The sequence below is a fragment of the Rutilus rutilus genome (genome assembly GCF_951802725.1).
Source record: "Rutilus rutilus genome assembly, chromosome: 3".
Taxonomy (NCBI): domain Eukaryota; kingdom Metazoa; phylum Chordata; class Actinopteri; order Cypriniformes; family Leuciscidae; genus Rutilus; species Rutilus rutilus.
The window spans coordinates 28766009-28780393 of record NC_140211.1 but is presented as its reverse complement, the minus strand read 5'-3'; the positions used below and the strand labels follow the sequence as shown (position 1 = coordinate 28780393).

General features: G+C 37.7%; 1 protein-coding gene across 2 annotated transcripts in view; it reads right to left on the bottom strand.

The window, feature by feature from the left end:
- Nucleotides 1–14385, bottom strand: part of lmbr1 (limb development membrane protein 1) — a 40544-nt gene that overhangs the window by 12607 nt on the left and 13552 nt on the right. For both annotated transcript variants that reach the window (XM_084404502.1, XM_084404501.1), the window contains exons 6-12: nucleotides 11107–11233; nucleotides 10932–11000; nucleotides 9970–10034; nucleotides 9801–9873; nucleotides 5729–5818; nucleotides 3685–3761; nucleotides 3484–3561 (exon numbers count right to left, since the gene is read on the bottom strand). In XM_084404502.1, coding sequence (XP_084260628.1) covers nucleotides 3484–3561; nucleotides 3685–3761; nucleotides 5729–5818; nucleotides 9801–9873; nucleotides 9970–10034; nucleotides 10932–11000; nucleotides 11107–11233 — 579 coding nt within the window. The remainder of the gene's footprint in view (nucleotides 1–3483; nucleotides 3562–3684; nucleotides 3762–5728; nucleotides 5819–9800; nucleotides 9874–9969; nucleotides 10035–10931; nucleotides 11001–11106; nucleotides 11234–14385) is intronic.

The window sequence follows — 14385 nt, the reverse complement described above, 5'->3', positions numbered from 1 at the left end:
GAAGTTTCCCCTCTCACCAATGAGGACAGACAGAGTGAAATTGGCGAAGAAATGAATGGAAGCAGATGAAAGAAATCTTTTTAAATTCACCGCTGCTCACACACACGCATAATATGCGAGCAGGTGTTCAAACAAAAAAAAAACAAAAAAAAAGGAAAAAAGAAAAGAATGAAAAAGCAGTGGTGCTCTTACAGTAAGAGGCTGCATTGAATGAATGGCTGCCAAAAATTAGGAGAAAAATGTGGAAAAAAGAAACCAAAACAAATGCGTTGGCAAACAACGTTTTTCAATCTCAGGCCTTTAATATCTTTTGAAGTCATTGATGTGATCTAAAGGTTTGGATTAGAATTATTACAATAAAAGCCAACATTTATTTGGCATAATTTATCAATGTAAACCAATCTTAGTCTGGGCTTGACAAGTAAAATAAATAAAATAAAATAAAAATCAATCATCAGTCTCATTCTAATGATGTGCACTTGACAGAAGACCAATTCAAAATCAACAGAGCATATACAAATATTTATGATGATCCTTTTAACTGGATTAGATCAAATCTGAACCAGATTTTATAATGTCAGTCTTGCTTTGTTGATACTGATGTCAGGACTGAAGTTTACATGTGATTAAAAAACCAGAGAAGCTTAACTAAACACTGACTTGTAAAATATGATCAAATGCTCACTTTATATTACTGAATCATCCAAGAAAGTTAGCTTGTAGTTAATGTGAAATGAGACCAAAATAGGTAATGTGATCAAACATAAAACCATAACCCATTCTAAACACCACTGAGAGTGTTTCAGAGGAACTATGAGAGCTAAGAATTATAATTATAATATTGTGTGAGTGTATATTTATATAGCATGTAGTAGAGCAACACAATTAATCATTAAAAGATCGCAATCTCGATTCAAATACCCACACAATCTTATTCCTAAATGACAATGATTCAGCCATGTCTATTAAATCTTTGACAAGTACGATCACAGCGAACATTCAAATCCGTGTCGGGGCTGCCACTGAGCCAGAGAGAGCAGTTGTCATGTATAGGTATGAAACAGCTTCACAAACAGACTTTTCAACCACACTAGGCCTCCCTGGTAGAAGAGATAATTGTCTCTCAATGGGACCTTCCTGGTTCAATAAGTAAAATCACAGAAGTACTGGGATAAAAGTCTATAGTTGGGATATAAACACTGATGTCTACGGTAGTGATCAAAATAAAGTAAATCACCTTTTGAAAGTAAATTGGCGCTTCAAATTGTATCAATTACATCGTTACACCAGTAGTTGGCGACACGTGACTGTTAAAAATGAATTTATTGAATCATTCATTCAAGAGATTCATTCAAAAACACTGATTCATCCAGTAATGAAACAAGTGAAGTCTTTATGATTGAGCTATTGAATCATTCATTCAAGCCAATTTTTTAAATAGACTGCAGCAATAAACATTTTGTCAGAACCACTAGTAAATGTTTTGTTTAGTTGTCCATTCAGAATCATGATCTCTATTTTAATTCCCAATTTATCCAGACTCGTGCAGCTCTAATATGTAGTATTAATCTAATATGTATGTATGCATGTATGAATGTATAATTAAACTTATTGTAAAGCGTTACACTTTACAATTAGTTTAATTTTGTTAATATTAGATCTTTTTAGAACATTTTTAACAGCATTTATTAATCTAGGTTAATGTAATGTTATGCAGGATGGATGTGGAGTGAAACTGTGTGTGTGTGTGTACATACTGTGACATGTATACACACACAGTTTCACTCCACATCCATCCTTAACTGTCATTTAACTTCTAACCATAAACAGAATGATATTATTGAACTGGACAGGCATCTGAAATCTCCTTTTATGCTCAGAGCTGTGTAAGGTGTTTGTTGGCGCTGCTTAACCCCTGTGATTGAGTGAGTTTCAGGATATCTGTGTGTTTGCCTTCCTTCAGGTGTGTTCTAACTACGCTACATGTTTTGATGTGCCTCAGCTACCTCTGATGTTGGATAAGAACAGAAAAAACTAATCATGATTCGATTTTTTTACATTCTCTCTTTTTTAAAAAGCTGTTTACTGACAGGTTAGGGGCGAAATGCCATCTGTGGACTCTTACCAAAGGTTCAGAGGTCAAAAAGAAAATGATAATATCCCTTGCTTTCCCGCTCATCTTGTTTCATTCCTTCACTCCTTCTGCTCCGTATGACGTGTGAGATATGAGTTCGGATGAGAAACGGACATTAATGAGGCTGTTTTTAGCATCGACAATAATTCTGAATCCATGGGGAGTGACAGCAATAAGACTTTTATGGCAGTCATTAGCAACAGTGCATCAGACAGCTTAATGCAAGCAGTGCCATTGCATTAGATCTCCTTACCTCATAGCCACATTTACGACACCCTGCCTTATCTGACGGTCTCGGCGTTAACCTAGTTACCTTAACTCGCATCAATCTCTCTTAAGATTGTTGCGGAATGCAGGCCCACGCCCCACCACATCCCAACCCGACGTAAAAACCATCAAACAGACGTAGAGACACCACTGCTGGGTTGTCGTGGTTACACGAGATCATAAGCATGGCACCAGTCCAGCTCATCAAACGCATAAACCATTAAACCAGCCTGTCAAGAGGGCCCTTCGTCTCTGAACACTGTGACAAGTGTAATTTGGGGGATTTTCAGTCAAGCATCATGCCAAGGCAAATATCGACACTAATAAAATAATTAGAATGTGAAGCGGGCACTCTAATAGAGAAGCTCAACACTGTCAAACCGTGGCCAGAAAAGGGATCTGCCTTTCCTTTGTTGTGGGAAGAAAAAGGAAAATGTGCAAAGCAAGGACAGCAGGTGGGAGTGGTGAAGTAAGGTGAGATAAGAGCATCATTGTATGGAGGGAAGGAAAGAGCGAGAACAAAATGTTCATTAAAAAACAAAAACAGGAAGTGACGTAACGGTTCCCATGGACCTATTAAATTTACCTGTCCAAGCTCAAATGAGTGGTAAACTGACTTGGACCCAAATTTAACCAGTCGAAGCTTGTAATTACCTTGTCAAAAGAGAAAACTGACACGGTCTTCTCACAGTGCATAACTGCTCAAAGGTTAAATGATGGTTTCATTGCAGCAGTTTGGCTGAAAGGACTTCGTTCAAGTACTCAAAACACCCAGTTAAAACAAATGAGGTCTGTGTGAAGAGTTGCACACAGGTACAGTGCGTGAGTGCCTTTGAATTGACATCAAGCAGAGCGAACGGGAGCACAACTCTGATAAAGAGCATCAAACAGCAGCGACATGATACACATCTAGACCAGCCTTTTCTTCTACAGCACACACCTGAGCATATCAGGAAATCAGTTTGTGTCAACGCAAAGCATGATTTTAGCAGGACACAGCAGTAGTGAGAGGCGGCGGCAACAAGTGAAGGAAAAAATCCAGAAAAGATGAGCATTGGGTTGTTGACATGCATTTTTCTTACCGTTGAACCCTTCGGCATAGCCGTCTCATCAACGAGCAAGTACACAATGTTCAGAGCAACCAGGAGAACAGAAATCGCCTGCAAGCAGCACAGATTAAAACAAGCATTATAAACAGCAGAAAGAAACATAAAACCAACTCATAAAATAAACTGCAAGTCATATGCTTTGTGGTTTAACCCTGCAAAGTCTAAAACACATACCGTTCCAGCAAGAAGGACCAGCATTACTATGGGGTACAGGAGGTTCTTTTCCCAGGCTGAGGCCTTCTTTCTCCTTTCTAGGACGGAGGGATGAGAGAAACGATTTTAGTGCACATATATCTGACTGAATGTACATACTACATGTTTAACCTTTCAATTTAACCTTATAATTCCTTTAATTAGTCCATGCCTCTCAGTGTCTGACAAATTTTTTTTTTATTAAATACGGAGTAAAATAAACAATCTGCGTTTAATGCAGGAGAATTTTTAAAACATTATTTTTCAATTAACAAAGCAATAAGGACACTATTCATAAGTGTAACACTACACAATAAGTTTCAATTTCTTAACGTAGTTATTGCATTACTATCACGAACTAGCAATTTGCTACATTTATTAACCTAGGTTAATGTTAATCTATAAATATATAATACCTTTCTTAGGTAATTCATATTTGTTCAAAATACATTCATAATACTAATTTATTAATATTACATTAAACTAAATGTATACATAGACTACTGCATTTTAACATTTTTAAAGTTATTTTATGTATAAATGAACATTAATCTAATAGATTAATAAACGCTGTAAAAGTATTGTTCATGGTTAGTTCATGATACCAAGGGCATTAACTAATTAAACTTATTGTCAAGTGTCACACATTTACAATGTCAGTTTTTGGAATTGCCAACTTCCAGGTGCGAGTCTCGAAATGTCCTGTTCACACAGCAACTTACAATAGCGTCTTGAATACTATCTGTATGAACGTGTGGCCATATGTGACCCTGGACCACAAAACCAGTCACATGGGTTGTTGAAATTGAGACTTAAACATCACATGAAAGCTGAATAAATAAGCTTTCCATTGATGTATGAATTGTTAGGATAGGACAATATTTGGCTGAGATACAACTATTTGAAAATCTGGAAATTTGAGGGTTAAAAAAAAAAAAAAAAAAAAAAAACCTTTAAAGTTGTCAATGTTGGCGATTGTGCTGCATTCACTCACAAAAATAAATGTTTTACATATATTTACGGTAGGAAATGTACAAAATATCTTCATGGAACATGATCTTTACTTAATATCCTAATGATTTTTGGCATAAAAGAAAATTCGATCATTTTGACCCATACAATATATTGTTGGCTTTTGCCACAAATATACCCGTGCGACTTATGACTGGTTTTGTGATCCAGGGTCACATATACTACTGTTCGAAAGTTTGGGATTATAAAAAAAAATAAAAAAAAATAAAAAAGGATGCATTTATCAAAAGTGACAGTTAAGACATTTAAAATGTTTTTGATCATTTAAAAAATATTTATCGTATATTGACCTCTAACTTTTGATTGGTAGTGTATAAGAACTAACTGTAGCTTCTATGATAATCTATTGCTTTGCAATGCATTAGTGTATAGAGATAACAGCTACCAGTTATTTCTGGGTTTACTAAATTATTGCTACATATAAGCATGTCTATAGTTCAGAGGTTTCGGTATAGTTCAGAACAGTGATGGAAAACCTCAAACATTAAGGCTTCTCCTGCTCCACTCATGAAGTGGGTCTAGATTAGACCATCTTCGCTCTATCTCAGTGTCTGTCACTCCTGTGCCACTCTGTCCTCTACTCTCTCCTTCTCAACATCTCCCGCTCTGACTCTGCTCTGGCTCTGAGGTTGGCTGGGTTCCCTGCATATGCACCATGCTGCCTCTAAATTAATGACCGCACTTGGAGAGACAGCCACAATAAAGTTTGCATCACACTCCAATATCCTAAGTGCCTTTGTGGCCTCCTCTCCTTCCAACTGCTTGTCTCTCTGGAATCATTTATAATACCCCAAAACACAAGCTGACGTCGAAAATGATACAGCCATACCTCATCTGGCCCCACTCCAAATGACTGTTCACATTCAAATATGCACACACTTTGCAATTCAACATTATTATGAGTGGATATTGCAGCCAACACATATTTTAAACTGACAGTTCATAATCATGGTTCAATTTAGTTTAATATAACGTTGTTAAAAACATCTCTCACCGAGTTTGTTCCTCTGATTGCGAATGTTGTCCAGCTCTTTGTAGAGATGGTGCTGAGAGTTTCCATGGAAATAAGAGTTTGACATCGTACCTGAGAGACAGAAGACAGAAAGATACTTTCATTCTGTTTACCTTGGCTTATTAATAGCTTCTGTAAAACAAGATCAAAGGAAACATTAGTGACGTGAACATAAATCAGTGGTTTGAACGTTATCTTTTCCCTTACTCAAGTACATAATTAATATATCACACCATTTGTCAGAAAGTCTGTCAAGAAAGAACAGCTTTCATGGAGTGGAGATTCAATATCTACAATTCAATATGTGGACGCCCAAGAAGTGAGACTGAGCGAAATACCTGCAGGAGGTTTGTCACCACAGTTCAGCATTATTGTATATTAGAACATTTCTATACAATTTTCTATTTCTGCCACTTTCAACAACTGTAAAATTTAAGAAAACCTCATGAGCACCACACAACAGCAATCTCAAATGTGGTTAACAGTGCTCGAAAACAATGCTTTGAAAAGTTAATTATTGCTTTAAAAAAAAGAAGTGAGTAATTACATTAAATCATTATATTTCATGGAAAGGAACACGTTTGATACTTTTAGGTCACTTTTCTATACGTCATAACTTCTGGAGAGAAACAGCACAGACACTGGTCAAAGATTCAGATTCTAATGCGCATGTGTCAAACCGCCTATGCATCCAGCTGGACGCAAATGCAGTATTCGCATCAGAACTGAGGTATACTTTGGGTCTAGGCCAGACGCGTGCATGCTGCAACTGGTTCTGACGGAAGAGGGGACTGAGGTTTCTTCAAAACACTGACTGTGTGTGTGTCAGGAGGTGAGAGTGAGAGGGCAAAACCAGAGGGGTTCTCCAGGAAAACCACAGACTTCTGTCTCATTTAGCTCTCATTTATCCATTTCATTCTGGTGTTTTTTTTGTTTTTTTTCTGTTTCAGTGGTTCGTTTGCTCCTCAAAGCAAAGGATTGGTTTGCACAGCCTCGGGGGACACACACTGGCAGATCAGCAGCAATTAGTTCAGTGTTACACCGTTACTGGCGTGCAATAAAAACACAATCTTTCATCTTTTCAACGACATGGGGCTGAGAAGTCAATCACTTTGATCAAAACGTGATTATTATTATGATGATTGTACCACGCCCTGTCTGGTAGAGGTTCAGGTTCATAAAGAAATCTATTAAAAGAAAGAAAAAAAAAAACACACAACAGGTGGGTTCCTGATCGTGTACTTGTCTATACCAGTGAATTTTAGGGAAAATCTGTACCCTCCAACCAAAAACTGTGAGAACAATGAAATGGGAAGTGTCACTATTAGCTGATCAGGACTGGATTGTTCTGCCAAACATGGCTCCCTAAAGGGCTAACATGAGGTGAACAAAAAGTGAGAGAAAGAACAACGGAGACTTTTTTGTCAAACGTGTTTTATGGAATAATAATTCCAATAGTTTGTTCAAATCAGCATTAGTCAGTCATTTCCAAAAAGAAGATTAGGAAACACTTGACTAAAATTCTTGCTTATAGCCCTTCAATTAAGGTGATAAAGGTGCTGGTCAGCAGCAACTCAGTAGAGGGATGCTGGCAGAAGGAAAGGAGATGATGTCATTGTTTTCTAAAGAAACTTCAGCCGGTTCTGCATTACGTCAGTGGTAATTATGCAAAAGCAGAGAGCCATCCGGTACCGAGGAGAGTTTATGCAAGGTCACCCTGCCACTGCGCATCTGGGCAACAGAGAAAAGCATAGCAAGAGCCAAGACAGAGGACAAACAAATGCCTGCAATTATATGAAAGGCTAATATTAAAGCATACACTCAGACAAATGCACCTAAACACACAGCCACAAGATTCCCTCACATTGCATAAACACAAGTGCACTAATGCATCCATAGAATGACATTCACACATAGCAATACACACACACACACTACTACATGAATGCATTCAAAATTATACTTCAAAATACAACACATAGACACCAAATGGAGTGATCTGTATTAATGGCCTCAATTTAAGGACAGTAAAGTTGACATCAGATGCAGATTACTGGATCAATTGAATAATTAACACGCTTATCAATTAGCCCATATCAAAGGCCTGCAAGAGAGCGTGTGCAGGCACGTAGTATCTAAATGAAGTTACAGTCAGTTGGGTAATTGTTATTAGATAGAACACAGATAAGAGAGTAAAGCAAAGTAGACAGTTTCCTCTTGAACTCTCTTCCCCTCAACCTCACCTCAGGTTTTTATTTACGGTGCAAAAGAAGAAAAGAAAGAAAATTCCTTAAATTCCTGATAAGGTAAATTCGTTCTCTCTTTAACGCCTGAGCGAGATCTTCCTATAACGCAGAGTTCTTATGCTTTGCCAAAATTGCATTCCGCATCCCTAGTGGCCTTTTGTCACCCGATCACAGTGACTGCCACTGCGGTTCACATCAAACAACAATCACAAAAAAAGCGAATATCGTTAAGACCGATTACAATTATTTTATCAGGTGTTCAAAGCAAATCTGCCTTTGGTGCTAACACTACAGAACCAAACAACCAAATGAGAGGCTATTGAAATTCATCCATGGGATTTGGACAACTGGGTACTATCAGTTAAGATGATCTAGCTTACCTCCGTGAATTCAATAGAAAAAGCACATGTTCTATGTTGACTGGCATCTGTACACTCTGTTGCGTGCTTGAGTTGAAGCTAAAGTCTAGTTTGGCTTTAAGCCTAAACACTTCCTGCATTGTGTGGATGTTTGTGTAGGGCAGCAGTCGGGAACCTATGGTTCGCGAGGCACACCTGGCTCTTTGACAAAAATCATGTGGCTCACCAGGTCTGGCACCCTTTACCAATAAATGATCGATAAAAAATTAGACGCATCAATAGAGATTTCTGCAGAAAAAGCAGCCAATTACAATTCCTTTATTGTATATCCTGAAGTTAATGAAAAGAAAGTTTAGAATAACACATTTCAAGTTGTACCAGCCAAAGTGCACTCAGATTCAAGCAGCTACGTAGCTTGTTTGTAGTAGTTTAAAAATGTTTAGAACCGCAGCGAAAATGTAAAAGTAGGCTATATAAAAAAAAGTGACTGGACTGAAACATATAATTTTATTGAAACTGGGGCTTTGCTGTGCCAAGAGACAAAAATGAAAAAATGGCTCTTAGGTCAAAAAAGGTTCCTGAACCCTGGTGTAGGGTTAAAAGCCAGCTAAAAGGAAGACAAATGTGTGAGAAAACTTTCAATTCTACTTTTATGATGTTTCACCAGTTACTTGATTGATTTAAACAAGATCACTGGAGTCCCTGGTTTGATGAATGTGGCTGCTCCACCAAGTCCTGTTTACTAGTGGTTCTAATCAACAATAAATAGCAGTACATACAGTGCTATCACAGTGCAACTAGATAAATAGATTTATTAAACAGAAAAATAAACTACATGCTTTGGCTGGAAATGTATTAATTGTGCTTTAATTCTTAAAAACTGGTTTAGTGAAACTTACATGAGTCTAATTACTTTTTTTTTTACATATACAGAATATTAAAATATACAGAAAAAGTTTAGTTGTAATAAACATCATGTACACACAAAATGGAAAAATCGCTTTGAGTGAGCTAATGGTCGTGCCCTCTGAATCAGAGTGCATGGGTATGATTTCTCAGATAAGAGAGGATGAATGGGAGGGTGTTAAAGGAAGTGAGAGAGTGGGTTAAACGGTCAGGGACATCATTCTATTAGAACAGGAGCAGGTCAATGAAGGGAGATATCTATATATTTTATATTATTTAATCCTTTCTTTTGAACAAAAATTTAAGTGCAACATGTTTAAGGATTAATATGTCAGATCTGTCATCTGGGTGGCATGGTGATGTGGCATAGTGGCTCAATCTCAACCGGACAGTAGCTGGTTGACCAGGCTGAGCCATGAAAAATGACCATTGTGTTTTTAGCAATGCATTTATCCCCAGGTTACTCCAGAGAATCTACCCCTGTAATAGGTGCAAGATTATATAATGCATTTGCCCCATCATTCAAAAAACAAACACGCTCACCATTGAGTCTACGCTCCAGGGCCTCTTCCTGCAGCTGTATACAATAAATCTGTTCATCCAGATCCTCTAAAATCTACACGGAGAAAGAGAGGGAGTGTGTGAGGGACAATGATAGAGTGGATCTTTAAACACACACACACACACACACACAGAGAGTAACTGTACTTACTGTGGGTTTGACTAGTAACTGGCCCATCACTGTGAACATGCGTGACATTCCCACTGGAGTACACACTGATGAGATGAGACAAGAAACTGCTTAAAACCACACACACACATGCTCATTTATGCTTTTCTAAGGCAAGAGTATGAATGCAACCTTTGAACTAAAGAGTTCAAGTTTATGTAACTACTGTTACAGTGGGTGAAACAAGTGAAAAGGGCATTTTGAGTCACAGCAGGGGTGGGCGATATAACAAAAAATATATTTTCTGGATCATTTTCGGCCTTTTATGCCATTTTGACATATTAGCTTTAAAAAAAAAAAAAAAAAAAAACATACAAAAAAAAAATCATTTCAATGAGAGGAACCATTTTAACCAAACGGACACTTCAGCCAAGAAGATTCAACATGCTCAAAGTATTAAAAAAAGTAAAATTCTAGTTATGTTTTCCACACTGTTTTTCACTAAATGAACAAATTTAATTGTATACATCAATATAACAATACATAGGACTAAAACATTTACCTACATACTTACTAAAACATTTTAAATGCCACATGAATGGCTTAAAATCAATCGCCTCGTTCACAGTGTTGCTTAAATTTTAAATCGTCAGCAAAATCATGAACATATCATAAATATACAAAATATTACCCTGCCCTAATGCACAATCACATTAACTGTCTGCGTATTATATAGTATTCTCCCATAGCAAATTAAACAAAGTCTTTCTGTCATATTTGTCATTAACTGTCAGTCACAGCTAATTATGTTATATTAGGTTAAACTCAAATGTTCAAATTTAAACCTTTAGAAGAAAAGTGCAACATTCAATCTACAAACACTGACTTGTCACTGTTCAGACAGTGCTTTATTTTCCTTACAATGTCTATACACTGCCCTGCACTGGAAGTTACGGTGGCCAATAAGGGCTAAGTGCGGAAGCGATGGTTTCCTGTGAACTTACTAAGCAGCAATAGGCCACCCATCAGAGAGATGCAGGAGTAGAGGTACGGCAGATAAAACTCCCATAAATCTAGAATGAGAGAATGAGACAGGCACAGTAAACCACAGATCAATACATATCTGATTACATCACATGCATGCATCCACAGCAGCAGGAGGAGGGTTAAAAGACATACCGTAGAGCGATTCCATACTGGCCGCATCATTGTCGATGAGAGCGGACGCCACCCATACAATGCCCAGGATGAGGAGACCCAGCAGAAAGAGCATGACAAATGTCTCCAGCACTCGAGCCTTTATGCCCTGAAAGCAACAAACACCCTCTTTAATGATTTCAAGTTTACTTATGGCTGTAGCCAAGAGCGATTCAGAAACACACACACACACACACACACACACACACACACACACACACACACACACACACACACACACACACAGATCAGCAGGTGTAAATGAGGCTCTAATTGGAAATTTGGCTGTGGAAGCCCCGGGACTTCCCTATAACACTGCCTCAATGTCAAGCCCCCTTCCCAACACAAACACACACACAACAATAGGTCACAACACACACAAAGAAACGAATGACCTTCCTCCCTCTCATTCACTAACACGCACACTTATATGAACTGTTATTAACATGTCCGGTCGGAGTTTGCGGCTAAAATGAAAAAGGTGGCTACTACTGTCTGAGATTAACTCCAGAGGCTCATCTGGAAACTATTAGAGGAGTTTTTTCTGGGTCAGTAAGTTCCTGATGTGTGGCATTTAACTCCACTCCTGATTTGCTCTGTTTCCACAGAACCTAGATATAGATGTTATAGCACGATTGTGACAAGTCCGATATTTTTTAAACAAATTGGTAACACTTTACAATAAGGTTCCATTTGTTAACATTAACTCCATCAGTTAACATGAACTAACAATACTAAATACTTCTAAAGCATTTATTCATCTTAGTTTATGTTAATTTCAACATTTACTACTAAATTATTAAAATCAAAAGTTGCATCTGTTAATATGGACATGAGCTATCATGAGCGAACAATGAACAGTAGATTTTTTTTTACTAATAAATACTGTAATACATGTATTGTTTATTGTTAGTTAATATTAATGCATTAACTAATGCGACCTTATTGTCAAGCAAACTTTTATAATAACTTATTTCTTATTTGCATTGGTAATAAGCCTCCACTATCTTTCCTGCTTGAGGTTGTCAGATTTCAAGAGAATAAATCCCCTAAATGGGTCTTTTCTGCCCAGGGTTTTACTTTTATCTTCTCAATCTGGCAACAAATCTGTGCCTATCTCTGCGCAGCAAAAAAGCAGTGATGATCTGACAACACTGACAAACATGCATGTTGGAGTTAAGCGATGTTCAATGTGAAATTCTTTTCCAATGAAAGTGTCATACAGCCAGTTTGTGTTCCTTCATGAGACAGCGTGCAATTTGCTGCTACTAAATCTGCGAGCGAACAGTCTCTGTGACGATCTGTAATAAATTCAAACATGATTCTTGACCATATTGTTTGCGATCATGGTTGGTGAATAAATGTGGTCCGTGTAACCTCTGTGCTACAATACAAAGTAAATGTACATCATTAGGAATTATTGAAATAAATATTAGGAATTTCACATTTTCATGTTTACCAGTTTTCATAATGTATTGAAACCTACATTATTTTTGTATTTCCCGTGGGATGAAGCCATCATAATTGTTTAAATGAAGTCCACGTGCTATTACCCCTTTTGGCTAATATATATATAGATATATAGAGATAGAGATAGAGAGATTCCAAATGAGAATTGTGATTAATAATCGCGATTATAATTTGAGCAAAATAATCATGTTTATCAGTTTAACCATCATCGTGCAGCCCTACAAGCAACATTAATAAGCAGAAATTTAATCCAGCAATTACACATCTGACTGAACCCATTAGGATTATTTCCCTTCACCTTAAACTCAACTGGCCCTTCTATACTTTTTCAAGTCTCTACATTCCCTGCATCCTTAACACAAGCCTGTCTCGGTCTCTGTCCTTAAGGCACTTTATGTATGTGCAGTAGTTAACAGCTTTTCTTGATATTAAGAGAATCTAGAGCACCTCCAAGTGACTTCCTGATGAACAACATCTGCCTCATATCAGTCTCCCCTCAATGGATTTTGAACCTTTTATATTTGAACTGTGAATGAATGTGTTACAAAAAAACATCAGTGTCAATAAATAACTGAAAATCTGCAACAAAAATAAAAATAAAAATAAAAGAGAAGAATATATGCATTTGGTGATGTCACATGGCTATTTTTCTAAAGTTACTTGTATTTAGAACAAGAAAACAAATATAGGCAAGAAAAGAGTTTTAAAAGTGAAGCGTTACCATTCTGGTATCTAAAAAGGAGAGAGACACACGTGGCAGAGAAGCCAGAGAAGGGTTGAGCTCTTCTACTCTTGCCCATCTAAATGTGAGCACTGCTTAATATAGTAACTCTAAAATATTCAGCATCTAGTCCTTACACACACACACACTCTGCAGTATACTCTATTCGGACCGCTGCTAATACCAGGTTGACTTCCAAGAAGTAAGTGTGTGTGTGTGTGTGTGTGTGTGTGTGTGTGTGTGTGTGTGTGTGTGTGTGTGTGTGTGTGTGTGTGTGTGTGTGTGTGTTTGTGTTTGTGTAAAGGGGAGAGATAAAAATAGATGGAAAAGCGAATGTTTGCATTAATGCATGTTTTGTTGGTCTGCGTCACCTAAGAGGGCTCTCCCTGACCTTACACACCCTCAGTCAGCGTCAGGGTCACAAACTGCTCCCTCTCTCTTTCATTCCCAAAATGACTGTCTGTGTAACAAGCATAAATGGACAACAACAAAAAAAACTGCTTAACTTCACATGGTCTCAAAGCTTAGTGCATGTCAAGCTCAAAAAGAAAGAGAGAGAGAGAGAGAGAGAGAGAGAGAGAGAGAGAGAGAGAGAGAGAGAGAGAGAGAGAGAGAGATGAGAGAAGAGAGAGAGAGAGAGAGAGAGAGAGAGAGAGAGAGAGAGAGAGAGAGAGAGATCACAAAGAAAAAAAAAGAGAAGAACCTCTACGAAGTTAGAAAAAATTCTTTAAACAGGTCTGACCTGGCAAAACAGACAGAACAACAGGCACGTTCACAAACATGCACTGTTTTTCCCTGTCTACTACGATTTCCCCTCCGTGAACTACTAACTCTCATCAATAAAGGCTTAGCATGAACAGTAGTCATTACCTTCTCTTTAAGCCTGCTACACCAAGAGCAGTGTCAGAGACACAAAACAGAGCGCAGAACACGCAGGGGACATGAATCACTGTATATCAACACACACACAGGCCATTGATGTGCCATTCTGACTAATACATTAGAAGCCCGTCAAAATGACGAGAAAACAGGATATATGACTTGAGGAAGGCACTTCAGGACTTTTGAAG